General features: G+C 41.2%; 1 protein-coding gene across 3 annotated transcripts in view; it reads left to right on the forward strand.

Moving 5' to 3' along the window:
* Positions 1 to 16,107, forward strand: part of cadm4 (cell adhesion molecule 4) — a 192,954-nt gene that overhangs the window by 170,545 nt on the left and 6,302 nt on the right. For 2 of the 3 annotated variants that reach the window (XM_058385549.1, XM_058385533.1), the window contains exons 4-7: positions 2,615 to 2,776; positions 3,207 to 3,297; positions 5,641 to 5,813; positions 14,189 to 14,263. In XM_058385549.1, coding sequence (XP_058241532.1) covers positions 2,615 to 2,776; positions 3,207 to 3,297; positions 5,641 to 5,813; positions 14,189 to 14,263 — 501 coding nt within the window. The remainder of the gene's footprint in view (positions 1 to 2,614; positions 2,777 to 3,206; positions 3,298 to 5,640; positions 5,814 to 14,188; positions 14,264 to 16,107) is intronic. The other variant, XM_058385558.1, reaches the window with a different exon arrangement.

The raw sequence follows: 16,107 nt of genomic DNA on the forward strand, positions 1-16,107 counted from the left end.
AGTCTGCCAACTCTCTCTCTCTCTCTCTGTCTCTCTCTCTCTCTCTCTCGCTTGCTCTCTATCTCCCTTGCGACTTTCTATTTCAGTGCGCTTTATTGGCATGACAAATAACAGTATATTTGTATTGGCAAATCTTGGTTATAAAGTATGTGAATATTAAAAAATAATGAAATATAAAATTGAAAAGTCTATAAAATTGCAGTCGGTGTGCATACCTCATTGCATTATTTCTCTCTCTCTCTCTGTCTCTCTCTCTCTCCATTATTATGGATTACAGGAGTAATTAGTGGTGCCAAATCCCTTTTAAATACCTTGTACAATGTGTGAATGTTTTACTCATCTGTAAACGCAAACACAGCAAAATCCCCATGACTGGATTCACTCAATTTGACTATGACTATTTTTTATGAGGCATGTGAGGGACAGCAAGGTCATAGTATAGCGATCTCACAGCATGTTGTCTGTATGATTCATTTTTAATGAAACTATACACCGATCAGGCATAACATTATGAACACTGACATGTGAAGTGAATAAGACGGATTATTTCCTCATCATGGCACCTGTTAGTGGGTGGGATATATTAGGCAGCAAGTGAACATTTTGTCCTCAAAGTTGATGTGCTCTTGTTGGGTGTTCCCGGTCTGCAGTGGTCAGTATCTATCAAAAGTGGAACAAGGAAGGAACAGTGGTGAACCAGTGACAGGGTCATGGGAAGGCTGGCCCGTGTGATCCGATCCAATAGACGAGCTACTGTTGCTCAAACTGCTGAAGAAGTTAATGCTGGTTCTGACAGAAACACTAATTTCTTTCTGTCGAAGCCATCAAATGTTCAGTGGTGGACATTAGCCAGTCATTAGTTAGTTAGTGGTTTATTATTCGTCATCTATCTATCTATCTATCTATCTATCTATCTATCTATCTATCTATCTATCTATCTATCTATCTATCTATCTATCTATCTGTCTGTCTGTCTGTCTGTCTGTCTGTCTGTCTGTCTGTCTGTCTGTCTGTCTGTCTACATGTATGCTGCTATTAGCTTGTTATTAACATGTTATTAACTATACTTTAGTCTTGTTTGCAAAAATAAGCAGCATCATATTGAGAAGTGAATTAAACTCTGCATCTATCTATCTATCTATCTATCTATCTATCTATCTATCTATCTATCTATCTATCTATCTATCTATCTATCTATCTATCTATCTATCTATCTATCTATCTATCTATCTACAGGTATGCTGCCATTAGCTTGTTATTAACTTGTTAACTATACTTTAGGCTTGTTTGCAGAAATAAGCAGTAATAATCTGTTTACTTTTTTCTCGATGTGTGAGTTGTGTCAGTGTTCCTCAGCACTTGGCTGGTGATCAGTATTGAGTCTTATAAAATCAGTCTCAGAAATGAATTCTCCAAATGTAGACCTCAGATAATATACTGAACTTGTTTACGCTACAGCGCACTTTAATATACTGGCAGCCACACTAATGATTAATGCATTTCAAATGTGCTAAAAACCAAACATAAACAGACTTTAATCTTGTTTAATGTGCGTAATAGTTATTTATTTATTTATTTTTTTAAATGCAACTGTTTTAATTATGCTTCAGTGCTTTTAAATCATCCTACAGTATATCTGTTTGCATCCATGATGGAGATGTACTGGAAAGTTTACTGAAATTATATATATATATATATATATATATATATATATATATATATATATAAAACACAAAAATATAAAATCTAAATAAAATAATTGCTATTATAGTTAGTTTATTTCTCTAGCAATTGTTTTAACAGTAAATAAATGGATATTTAAATTAAAAATATATTTAAAAATCAATAGCGTAGTCTTATAAGGCAACAAGTGAGGGCATTTCTCGTAAGTGTTGTGCTGGAAATTGAAGAAATACGGATCAGAGCTCTTTGACTGAAGCATTGCCCCATATGCAGTGGTTAGTATTCACCAACAGTGGTCCCAAATAGGACAAGCAGTGAACCAGAGACATGGTCATGGACACCTAAAGCTCACAGATCACCTCCATCTGGTCAGATCCCACAGAACATCTACATTTACAGTTAATTCTGGTTATGATGTTATGGTTATGGTGTCTGGACACACAGAGCATCACAGCTTGCTGTGTATAGAGCTGCGTTGCTGCAGACTGGTCAGAGTGTCCATGCTGATTGCTGTCCTTTGCCTACAATGGTCATGTGAGCATTAGAACTGGATCATGGAGCGATGGAAGAAGTTGGCTTAGACTGATGAATCATGTTTTCTTTTATATCATTTGGTTAGGCAGGTGTGTGTACGTCACTTCCCTGGGGAAAAGATGGCACCAGGATGGGAAGAAGGCAAGCTGGTAGAGGCAGTGTGATGCTCTGGGCATATATATATATGTGTGTGTGTGTGTGTGTACTGAATGGAAAATATAATGTGATATCTCTAAAGCAATATATAAATCATTCCATAGATTTGCAGTAAAAAAGTGATGAATAAACAGAAAAGAGACAACACAATACACACTAAACATACCGTAGAGCAAGAGCAGCAAAAGAGTAACCACTGACTACACTGAACATTGTGTTTCTATATCCGTCTGCCTCTCAGGTGTGGTGTCTCAGCAGGAGAATGGAAAGACGGTGAGCGTGTCCAACACCATACGGCTTCCCGTGGAGAGGAAGGACAACGGTGCAGCTCTCAGCTGCGAGGCTTCCCATCCAGCACTTGTGGGACAGAAAAGAGTCCGTCATTACCGCCTGGATGTCCACTGTGAGACTCGTTTTATGTATTAAAAAACACACACACACAGTTATCTATTTGAATCTCCAGTGGTGTGATATAGTTTTACAGTCGGATGGATTTAATCGTGTGATGTTGATCTGAAGTTTTTACAAGGTCAGAAGAACCGAAGCTACAATATATTGTCTTTACTGTGTAACAGGAAACAATGGGTACTGCTAATCACGGGCCATTAGCGCTCGTTATTAGCCCACGGAATAGCCATCTGCTAAAGCCTGTACTCTTGGCAGGATTTTAAAAGCAATTGCCTCTAATTATGTTGTTGCCTGATTATGGACAAAGAAGCGACATAATGACTGCACGAGGCGGTGTGTGATGTGTGATGTGCTCAGCAATGATGATAAAAAAAAAAACACCACCACCACTACAATGAGCTCTTCATGTTTTTGTCTCTACGTAGTTGCCCCCACAGTGAGGATCAGCCCCCCACCCAGCATTCTGAGAGAGGGGGACTCGCTCAGCCTTACCTGCACCGTCACTGGAAATCCACTGTGAGTATGTGTGTGTGTGTATTGTGCTTTCCCATGCTGTATTGAAATTGGAATTATTTTTGCACTTCCAGCTCTTTTCTGCTTGCCAGATTTTTTTCCGTGTAGCTCCTCACTGCTCAGAAGATCAGCCCAATCCAGATGAGCTGGAAAGCTCATGAGAAGATCAACATGAGCCTGAAAAGCAAATTCAGAGATCTGGGGCAACTGCCACAAGTTCTACCTACTGTTTGATTTCTTTTCCCCCCTTTTCTAGTCTTTGTGAATTTAAGAGGCTCTGAGAGTAGAGCCATTAAAGCCCCCCTGGAGTCTTGTAAGTAACGCGAGGACTGAAAGAGAGAGATGGAGGGAAAGTGTGCCAGCGCTGGTCCTTTTATATGGGGGACAAGCAGATGACAGATGGAGTGGAGAGAAGTGATGGACTTGGATAGACTCTTGAGAACAAGGGTGTAGGGGAGGAGAAAGGGGGATGAGTGCTCTGGCCAGATAGAGTGCGACGAATATGGGTTAAGTGTGAAAGAAAATGATGTGATTGCAAACACTGACCAGTGTGAAGAGAGAGAAAGAGAGAGAGAAAGAGAGAGAGAGCCACTCCCAGGCCCTGAGCTCATGCTACACTGAGTGCATCGCTCCGTTATAGAGCTATAATGATCCTGCTCCTCTGACATTAATCACCAATTAAACTCTGTCCACCGTTGTTGCCGAGGTGTGTTTATTAGTCGCCTACAGCTGTTTGTTAGGTCCTGCCTGTGTGTGTGTGTGTGACACGGGATGTGAATCCTGGGCAGGCTTTAATTAAAAGTGTCCAGCAGGATTATTGGCAAAGCCGATAGAAGGATTGTAATCTAGCCAAGGACGGATGATGGATAAAGCTCTTTCGCAGCCGTCGGGTTGAAAACAGGCTCACGGATCATATCACAGATGTGACGGTGTGTGCGTGCCATAATCTCTTTGCGTTCACGGTCTTTGTACCACAGCTTTCCACTCCGTATCCTCTTTGGGTCTCTGTATCAGGGTCCAAAGTCTGTGCACTTGTTGTACTGGGATTTCGGATTTTCTGGTCAATGGGAATGTCGAGGGTTTTTTCAGAAAGTTGCAGCATTTAAAGGTCAAAAAAAAGGTTTGGTCAGTTTTAATGCAGTTAATTCAGAAAAAGAAAACAAATTGAGTGACTGTTTATGTTTGGTGGTATTTTATTTTGCTGCTAGCAACGACGTTTTCTGTTTGAATTATTCTTCTGTTTCTTTAACTCTTTTTTTCCCCCAAAGGCCAAAAGAAAATGGAATTTGTGTCTATTTTGGTTGTATCCATGTTCAGCATTGAATTTCTTTGTGATGTCACACTCCACAGTGGTGTTTAATGGCTCAGATAAAATTAGACACTACAAAGAATTTGTAGTTATTTATAAGTATTTCTCTTTTTGTCTAGCCTGCTAGGGGGCAATATATTCTTAGAAAAGTTCCAAAAACGGTTCCATCTTCAAAATGAATGGTGATATCAAAGCCATTTCTACTCTAAAATTTGAAGGTGTTTATCTTCAACCACTAGAATTCTGTGTAAGCTTATCCAACAGAGGGAAAAACAAACCTCTCGCACTGAAACCCAACAGCATCCTGAGTCATTTCATATCAGACTAGAATTCATAGAATTCTGTTCTATTAGAATTCATTTGTTTATACTAATTGAAAATGTCTGATAAGTCGATGTCCATTCCTCCGGCAGAATGGAACGCCAGTGTACTGGTAAAAAGGGTTAATATAGAGTTCATGTGTAGCTGACCTGACTGTGTAGAGCAGTGTCAGCAAGCATGGTCATTAAACATGAGAAATACACCTGGCCTCATGAGCAGAATGTAAACCCTGGTGAGCGATGGAGGGAAAAAAATGTGCTCGAATACGTGAAGTGAAACAGGTTTCCTACACATTCGCTTCACTGCTACATGTGTGCAGATATCATTGTGTGTGTGTGTGTGTGTTGTAATCAATAATCATTAAATAAGTAGATGAATGTTTTTTTCATGTCTGTTCAGTAATGCTTCATCATCACATCAGATCATGTATTGGATGCTGGTATAAGAGCAGTTTTTGGTACCCAGTACCAGAATTATTATGGATCTATCTTTTATTAGAATTTAAAGTGGTTCTTTGGTTGGTTTGTTTCAATGTAAAACCATAAAATAGGGTACAATTTCTTCATTATTAAAGGCTCCAACCAGAACCAATGTATTAAACAATAAACTCTTAACAATCCCAGAAGCCTTGAGGAACCATTTTGTTTGAAACAGTTTAGCCTCAGCTTCTGTTTTGCTTCAGTGTTCAGTCTCTCTTTCTCTCTGTATTTCTTTAGGCCACGGGACATTCTCTGGTCACGAGTCAACGACACTCTGCCCGAGAGGGCGGAAATTTCCGGCACCACCCTGGTCATGTCTCGCCTTAGCCAAACACACAACGGCACCTACCTGTGTCAGGCACACAATAATTACGGCCGCGCAGCCGACCAGTACACACTGCTGGTGTATGGTAAGAGAAAGCTACTGCTATTAATGCCTGTTATACATCTACTTCTGTCTCATTTTGATCCATCTATTACATACAGTCCTGTATTGGAGCAGCAGGAACAATTCTGAGACAATGGCTAACACCTTGAGCTTTCATTTCCTGACGTTTACATGCAGATCTTTTAAACAACTTGGCCCCTTTTGTTTCCAAATAGCCAGTGTGAGCAAAAATATTGGAACAAATGAGTGACGGGCAATTATTGTTTGCTAAATGAATAGCTTTGCATGTCTCCTCTTGGTTTGAGCCCTGGGTTTCACCTTTGAAGGCTGGACTTGTTAAAAAGCATGAACCAACATGAAGCAAAGTGCTGAGCAAAATGCAAGCCATTTTGAAGCTGAACAAAAGAAAAAATCACGGCCAAAGAGTCACTGCCAAAGCATTGAGCATAGCCAATACAACAAATTGGAATTTCAAGAAAAAGAAAGAAACCACTGAACTGGTGTACAAACAAACAGACATCAAACAGGTCAGTCAAGGAAAATAACAGCACTTGATGGCAGAAACACTGTGAGTGCTGTGAAGAAGAAATATACCCAGAAACAACAGTCAAGTGACCACCAACAACCTCCACAGGACAGTGGTGAAGGTCTAACAATCCACTGTTTGAAGAAAACTCTGATAACAGAAATATAGAGAAGGTAACACAAGATGCAAACCACTGATCAGATTCAGAAGAGCAGATTGGGATTAACAAAGAGGTACAGAGATGAGCCACAAAAGCTCTGGAACCAAGATGAACCTCTACCAAAGTGAAAGAAAAATCAAAGAGTGGAGAAAGAAACGATCTGCTGAGTTGTTTCACCATTTATTTGAGTTGAACAAGTCGTGGCCATTGTCTTCTCACCTCTCTTATCAACAAGGTGTTCCACCTACACAATTGTCCCTCACTGGATGCTTTTCACAGCTTTCTGTTTAAACCCTGGAGACTGCTGTGTGGGAAGATCCCGGGAGATCTGCAGCTTCCGAAATAGTTTACTGCAATCAGCCTGTCTAGCACCAACAACCATGATACAGTCAAGATCACATTTTCCCACATTTCCTATGTTTGATGTGAACTTCTTTTTAATGAATTGTGCTACTTCCCCATGATTAGATAATTGCATAAATGACCAGGTTCCTACAATAAATTAATTAGTGAGTGGATATTAGATAAGAATTAGTCCATTTCATGATAACACAAATGACACAACACCAGTGAGAGCTTTCATGTCTTTCATATAGTCTATATGCTGTTTATTCTAATCACATCCACACACATGTATACAATTTTACACAAACTACCACACACAAACACCATTGCGAACGATATGGGGTCTGTTCATGGGTATTTCCTGCCATGTAAACTTCACTTCCTCTCCCAGTCCATGATCTAAACACTATTTCCAGGCCTTTGTTAGCCTCCAGTGGGAATACAGAGCTCTGATGTAACACAGATGCTGACTTTAGGTGCTACACCTTTCACCGTGCCTGATTTATTATTGAGAAGTTATGTAAGGGATTAGGTCTCTGGAGGCAGCGCCCTCCCTTGCTCTGTCTTTTTTTTTCCTTCTCTGTCTTTGCTTGGCGGAGCCAGCCGTCAAATGCGCGCCTTAATGAGGCAGCTCAGTGAGCACAGGTGGGTGGGAATGTCATCTTTCATCCAGCTGCCATCCCTCGCACCCTTATTCTCGTCGCTCTGTTTGGTGGTGCCGTGTAGGCAATTCGAGCTCTCATTTGATGTTTCCTGCATACTTAACAGAGTGTGTCCTTGCTTCCTTTTTTTCTTTTATTACTATAACACTCATCTGGAGTGGACAGGAAAACAAATAGGCTGTAGACGATAGACCTGAGTCACGAATGAGGTGGAAAGCAGGACTCAGGAGACGGGCATATTTTTGGCAGAACTTTGCCTTGTTTTCTTTTTATTCAGAGTGAGAGCTTTTCTGTGAGATTCAGCTTACTTAAGAAAATCAGCACAAAATAGACAAGACCGCTCACGGCTTGTTTTAAAGTTCAAGTTCGCGGTTTTGTGTTGCTTCCGGGAGCTCCGCAGGCTCTGTCTCTCTCTAGTTCCCTACACCTGCTGAGAGAAAAACAATCATATAAATAGGCTGTCGGGTAACAACACACAGGTGAAAACACTCTTTACCTGCCGGAACTTTACTTTCAGTCGAACTGCTCTTCTGGATAAGGAAAGAGAAGGAGAGGGGAAAAAAACAAGGGAGAAAACTGCTAGGAGACCTGCAAGAGGACGAAGAGAGAAAGGACGGAGGAGAAGAGCGGATGATGAATGAGCAGAAAAAAGGCGAGCGAATGACAGCGCAGGGAGTGGGGCCCTTAATCTTCCATGCTTCTTTGCTCTGAATCAAAAAACATTTTCCATCAAGATGTTGCTCCTGGCTGAGAAGCTGTGAAGCGCAGAAAATGCAGCCAGTTCTTTTGCTGCTTTTGTTTAATAGGGCCATTCTGATGGAGGAGGCAATATAGGAAAGATTGAATGGGGAAAGAAACAAACAGAGCTGGAAAGTGAAGCCGTGACCGAGCAACACACTTTAATCTAACCTGATCAACTTAATCTGAAAACTAGAAGATTAAAATTGAACATTAAAGTAAACCCGGACTTTAGAGTGACACTTTACCTTTAATGTTACTTACAAAGAACTTTATTAACATTGCATGCCTGGAGGGTTTACTGTATATAATGCCAAAGCAGTGCTTCACATGAAAGAGAACCACAATGTTATCATTTGCTCGTTACAAACGGTACACGAGTATGCGAGTGTGCAGGCATTTGGATGTAAACGCCGGGTTTATTAAAAGACCGAGGTGAACAATGCAAAAGGGCAAAGCAAACTCAAAGTCAATCGATAAACAGATTACGCCAGGCAAGAAGCAACTCCCAAGTCCAAACTTAGAATAGCAACAGATAATAAGGCTCTGAATCATCACTGGGTGAAAGCAGGAGCAAGACTTTACAAGAAAATGGAATTTGTTCTATGTAAGCAATCATTACCGCATCGCTAACAAGGAGGCGAGTTAATAAGGAGGAGATTGTGAACGTTGCTGTATTTGACCGAAGCATTGGCATCACACCGGCATTCTTCTCACATTCAAAACAAATGGTGGACATTGTCACAACACAGCTTTATAGAAATATCTAAATTCAGGAGGTGAGTTATAAATGTTAAATTTATCCCAGAAAAAAAAAAAAAACTCCTGCTATAAAGAATAAACCTGAAGAGGAACCAGACCTCATCTGTGTGACACCCAGTGCGATTAAGAATAATTCCCCTTCTATAACTCTGTACTATATGGTCAAAAAGTATTATTATACAACCAGGAAATTTAAGCTACATTAATGTATCTTCTATGACATGTACATTACACCTGTCACCTGCCCTTTTCAGATCATGTATTAAATTATTGTATCGATGTTTCAGGTATAAATCCTTTTCAACCTAAGTGCTATCGGTCCATTTGCATTTAAAACTGCTTTAATGCGACTTCCTCTCATTCGCGAGGCCCATACGCCAGGCGGATGCTTTTAATGCCCTCGAACTACCACGCTAGGTAAATTTGCATTTCTAATTCTGTTATGAAACGCAGTATATACCTTCTGCAACTTGTTCAAAGTGTCATGGAGGTGGTGTTAGTAAAAAATTGTCGCAAATAAGAATAAAAAAGAAAAGTGCGGTAAGATTTTAATGTCTTTCCATTATGATAATCGAGGTCTCTGCTCTCTCCTCTCTTTCCTATGGACAAAGCCAAATAAAAGCCTAATGTCATCCCATTAGTTTTGATAGAAAGTGTTCCAAAATTAATACACTGCTTATAGAAGTGTAATAAAAAGTTTATTAAGCAGTGTTATAAAAAACAGGTTGCCAAAGGAACAATTTGAATTGATAATTCCCAAGCTAGCTATATCTCATATTCTTTCCAAAACTCAGTCAGACGCGTATAATATTAGACGTTTTTCGAAAGCAGCCCTTCATACTGTATGTAATTCACTGACTCTGCTCCAGAATGTACTGAAGCGTGAGCGAGTCAGTGATGACTGGAGTGATGAAGGATGAGGAGGAACGAAAGCAGACATTTTTCAGCCTTGAAGAATTTCTCAGTAAGCTGTGTTTCTGATGGGTGCCATTATTTATTGTTCATGCTAATTTCCAGCACAATTTTTTTTTATTTTAAACCTTGAAGGTGTTTGTGCCTTAAGAGAAACTTGACCTAGATAAAGTTTAAAGTGTAGTTTTAAATGAGCAGAGTTCATAATCAGATGAAATATGGTTCTCTATTTTTAGAGATTTGGGCAGGAATCTTTGTTTAAGTTTGTGAATAAGCTGAGAGCTAATGGCTGTCAATTTTATTTTATTAAATGTTTTAAAATGCTGATATAAAAGCTCTCTATTTCTAGGGTAAATGATGGTCAATGTTTACCTAGCTAGCATCTTATCTAGATAAATAGTAATTAAGCTAGCTAATGGATTAGCTAGAAATAGATTTCCCTTACACTAAAAGGCTTTTCACGCTACACTGAACACTGTCGTTTATAATTTTTTAAGGTTATATAATATAATGTAATATAATATAATATAATATATCTGATGTTTCACACTGTACATCCCTATACACTGGCTTAACCTTCTCATTTGCATATTTCGCGTGTCAGTGATCATGATTGGATAAATACAGCGCGCAAACGCTTTAAATAACGGCTTGTCTCACGCTTTTACCTCAGAGAGGAAAACGGACTGATGTTCTGCATTCAAGCAGGTATTGTTATCTTTCACAGCTTTCTAACACTTTTAGCCTTTTTAAGTTTGACGCGTAGTCGACGCTGATCAGTGTTTGGTATTTCCCCCTCGTTTTTCCGTGATGTATTGGTCTATTATTGACAAGTCCTGGAAGGGAAAAGATACTATCACCAGAGAGCACTACATCTTTAAAGATGGGCAAACTTTATTCAATCCAGCAAATCTCATGCTTTCTAAAGTGCAATTTCTTACATTTTAAGTAGTTTGTTTTCATGCTAAAGGCCTACATTTTCATACACTGCTCAAAAAAAATTAAAGGAACACTTTTTAATCAGAGTATAGCATCAAGTCAATTAAACTCCTGGGATATTGATCTGGTCAGTTAAGTAGCAGAGGGGTTTGTTTATCAGCAGTTTCAGCTGCTTCGGTGTTAATGAAATTAACAACAGGGGCACTAGATGGACAACAATGAGATGACCCCTAAAACAGGAATGGTTTTACAGGTGGAGGCCACTGACATTTGTTTCCCTACTCATCTTTTTTGACTGTTTTTCACCAGTTTTGCATTTGTCTAGGGTCAGTGTCACTAGCTGGTAGCTTGAGGCGATACCTGGACACTCCTCCAGGATGGCACATCAGTGCATGCCATTGCCAGAAGGTTTGCTGTGTCTCCCAGCACAGTCTCAAGAGCATGGAGGAGATTCCAGGAGACAGTGAGTTACTCTAGGAGAGCTGGCCAGGGCTGTAGAAGGTCCTTAACCCATCAACAGGACCGGTATCTGCTCCTTTGTGCAAGGAGGAACAGGATGAGCACTGCCAGAACCCTACAAAATGACCTCCAGCAGGCCACTGGTGTGAATGTCTCTGACCAAACAAACAGAAACAGACTTTATGAGGGTAGCCTGAGGGCCCAAACATCCTCTAGTGGGACCTGTGCTCACTGCCCGGCACCGTGGAGCTTGATTGACATTTGCTATTGAACACCAGAATTGGCAGGTCCGGTACTGGTGCCCTGTGCTTTTCACAGATGAGAGCAGGTTCACCCTGAGCACGTGACAGACATGAAAGGGCCTGGAGAAGCCGTGGAGTACTTTATGCTGCCTTTAACATCATTCAGCATGACGGGTTTGGTAGTGGGTCAGTGATGGTCTAGGAGGTATATACATGGAGGGACACACAGACCTCTACAGGCTAGACAATGGCACCCTGACTGCCATTAGAGATCGGGATGAAATCCTTGGACCCATTGTCAGACCCTAGACTGGTGCAGTGGGTCCTGGGTTCCTCCTGGTGCACGACAATATGGCGAGAGTATGCAGGCAGTTCCTGGAGGATGAAGGAATTGATACCATTGAATGGTGAATGGTGTCTGAATTCAGCCCTCTGTAGGTTGATAATTTTCATTTCCATCAAACGATGTGGCATCCTTTCGTTCCTAACACATTACCCAGTCCATATCAGTATAGATATCCAGCATGATATTTTCCCGCATTGAGAGCTGATGTTTTCAATGTGTTCCTTTAATTTTTTTGAGTAGTGTATATATACACAAACATGCGAAAAAGCCAACAGATTCAAACCTTAGATTCTGAAGCCTGAAAAGTGTATAAAAGCTACCAGATGTTTTGTGGCTTGTTTTGCTGAGCGTCTGAGACCATATTCTGACAGAGTAGCATATTTAATGTAGCTCATTTCTCGCATACTAACTACAAGATTTTTCCTGTCAAAAAAGCTCATTCTGTTGCAACTATACAATTTTCTAGCTAAGAAGTTAATTATCTTATTAAGTGAATACTGTCACAACACTAATCGAATCATGTCCAGCAAATGGGAAACATCCAGACAATCGTGAAATGTTCACAATCGTGTTTTTCTTTACAGAAAGAGAGAAGCCATAGCTGAGGGAAAGAGTAGCCCAATAACAAGCGCAGCCACTAATTAGGAGTCACAGCGCGGCTTTCTAATTAACCGAGCGAATAATGAAAGCAGAAGCCAGAAAAGAAATCATAACTGAGGCTTTCATTACATTCCACTTACAGTAAGCCACGGTAGGAATTTTAAAATGGAAGCAGTGGAACATGCTGAATAGTTAAGCCAGTGCCGGAGAAATGACCTTTGACCCCAGAGGTGGGAAGAAGCGAGATAGGGGATTCGATTTGCAATGTGGAAACGTCCTGCAGTTAAATTTTATTTTATTTTTAAAAAAAGTCTCTGCGAATATCGCGGATGTGACGATGAAAAGCAGTAAGCGTTATTAGAGGTTTTGGGTTGCATCCATAATTTAAAGACAGATGAAGATGTGTGCTGCCATTAGATTGAAAGAAATGAAGCCAGAAATGGAGAGAATGAGCAAGTGGGGGGGCAGAGAGAGAATGATTAAGAGGAGAAGACATATGGAGAGCCATGTGAGAGAGAGAGAGAGAGAGAGAGAGAGATTGGTGTGTTAATGCGCAGTATATATTCATCATTGTCCAATTAATGGCCAGCTTTGGCTGCTACATTGAAACCCTTAGGCCTAGGTACACACACACACACACACACATTACAAAGCCCAAAAATGCATGCAAATACAAGTACTCATATAACTCATAAATACCCCACTCCTTAATTAACACGCATGCAGGCAGTCCTCCTACACACTCTGTTACATGCGTGCACAAAAACACACACCAGCTCCAAGCATTTATACACAAACACTAACTAATCTGTCACATAAATACAACTACTGCATGCATCTAGAGTCACAAAGAATGCATACACACACACACACACACACACACAAGTACAAGCCTGTCCACACACCAGACGTGACCCACTGACGCATGGACACACGACACGGAGCATGAAGCTCTCCTGTAGCTTTCCAGAGCAGGTTGTGTCTTTTCTTTCCGTTCTTTCTTCGCGCTTTGAATGAAGCATCCTTGATATTTAAAAAATTGAAAATAGCCTCAAGGCTGAGCTGAACACTTCGAACAAGCCGGCAATTAAAAGCCATGAAAGATTTGAACTTGAATCAAATGCAAGGAAATAGAAGCTTAAATCTCTTAATAGGGCACTGCATGGCTACAAGGTGGTTGTTTCTTGGGTATAGAGAATAGAAAAGTGCATATAGAAAACACTGCAATACCGCACATACACACCCACACACACACTTAGGTGGAGGAAAAGTGAACAGAGAGAGAAAGGGGGATTTTGCTGATATCGGAGGTGTATAGAAGAAAGAGATGGATGAGAAGGCCAGTGTGGAGGGATATAACGGAACAGAGGGATGAGAGTGAGACAGAGCAATATTGCACCCTGCTGGCTGGGAAAGGAGAGAGGCAGCGTTAAAATCTCACCCGTGCCTCCTTCCCTTGGGAACTTCAGACTGACCCGTGTTGTCTACACAGGCCACAGCTGGGAATGTTTGAACGTTTGGAACGAGGCCCACATTGTAGCACATGGCAGACCCCTGTTCTCATTACACACACACACACACACATCTGGCTGTCTGCCATTTGTCCTAGACCATACACTTGCACAAGTGCACCCTCTCAGCATATGTGTGTGTCATTTTGGGTTGTTCACTAGGTTTTAACTCATAACCATGTCATTCCCTCATAGAGAAAGTGTCTGTGTTTGTCAGTACCATCTCCCATCCTGTCACCTCCTCATACTCCCTCCCATGGACAGCAGCAGGTAACCCGTCCTCCTCTTCCTCCTCCTCCGACTCCTTCGCCTCCTCATCCTTAGTAACCTCTTCTTTTCTGTCTCTTCTGCTCTTCTCATGAGAAATCAGCATGTCTTCACATAATATTATGATAAACACACACACATTTAATCTATTGCCTTCACTGCACTCTCTAGAACTAGCACTCTTCTGTAATGTCTAGTCAGCTGTTTCTGTCTCTATCCCTCTCTCTGAGTGTGTGGGCGCTGAGGTGTGTGTGTGTGTATGTGTGGATGCGCAGAGGGAGGAGGGCACCAAGGTGTGTGTGTGGGGGGGATACTGAGGTGTGTGTATGCTGTTAATCATAATGAGCGGTGTGTGTGTGTGTGCATGTGTGTGCATGCTCTGTGTGTGTGTGTGTGTGTGTGTGTGTGGGCAATGAGAGGAAAGGGAAGGTGAGAGAAGGGGAAAGAGGTCCTGGGAGGGCAGTTCTTTTAAACGAGTCTGACTTAACATTACCAGCAGTGTGTCAGTTAGATTGCCCTTCAGTCAGGTTACAATGGTGTTTACGGCCCTGACTGACTGCTGGCTGCACGCACGCACGCACACACACACACACACACACACTCTCTCTCTCTCTTTCTCTCTTTCTCTCTCTCTCTCTCTCTCTCTGAACTGACACCAAAGAATCAGAATAATTATAATGCATAGAAAAACACACACTTCACATACACACACACAGGCACACAAACACCTCAGTACACCCTACATACACACATACATAAACCTCACTCCAGTGCCCCTACACATACACACGCTCCTCAGATCCCCCCCTTCACCACCACCACCACCACCACCATACATACACCTCAGTACCCCCTCCCACAAAGACATCTCAGTGCCTCCCAACCCATAATACATACACACCTCATTTACACCCCTACCTACACACAGGCACATACATGCACACACAAACACCACCACACACTCGGGCATGTTAATCCGGCCTGATCTTAAACCACAGATTTTAGCGGGAATTCCTTTTTAAATAAAACAGGTAGACATTCTGCGTAGGATCACTGATTCACTCATTTTTTTCCTCAAATGTAAACTTGCTACCCATTCTCTTTCTGCCTCATTTCCTTACATTTTTTACCTTACATTTTTACTGTGATCTTTTTATATTATTCTTCTCTTGTTACATTCTCCTTTTTTATTCAATGAAGAGAGAAAGATGTAGGAAGCGTAGCATTGTTTTACCTGAATGAAAGAAAGTGTGTGTGTGTGTGTGTGTGTGTACCTGCAGACTGTTAGAGAAAAACGTGTGTGTGTGTAATGTCTGTCGAGCTGGAGCTGCCAGACCCTCATCGGAGAACCTGCTTAATTTTTCATCCCTTATGAAATATTGCTCATTACTCTTCTAATGAAATCTTACTTCTCATCCCTCCTTTCCCTCTGTCTCATTCTCTCTGTGTTAGTCTCTGTCTCAGTCATGCCCCCCCTCCTTCTGCCCTCTGTTTCTCGGCTGCGCTCATCCCACATCCTTCTTGCATGAGCAATTGTCTACTTTTCCTTATTGTTTCCATCATTGCTGTTTTTCACATTTAGCATTTTCACATCTCTCTCTCTCTCTCTCTCTCTCTCTCTCTCATTCCAGTTCCTTCCCCACAACCTGCACCTCCATCACTATCCACCCTTTATTAAACCGAGGATTAAACATTTCTATCTCTGCCTGTTTTCTTCGCCAGAACCTCTCTATCACCTTCAACCCGTTTTAAATGTCTTTAAATATTTATCTGTTTTGTCCAGTCTCATATGAAAGCAGATTTTAATGTCTCACTCCTTCACTCCTTCAAAAAGTCCCTGCCACTCC

The sequence above is a fragment of the Hemibagrus wyckioides genome, linkage group LG01, assembly GCF_019097595.1.
Source record: "Hemibagrus wyckioides isolate EC202008001 linkage group LG01, SWU_Hwy_1.0, whole genome shotgun sequence".
Lineage (NCBI taxonomy): Eukaryota > Metazoa > Chordata > Actinopteri > Siluriformes > Bagridae > Hemibagrus > Hemibagrus wyckioides.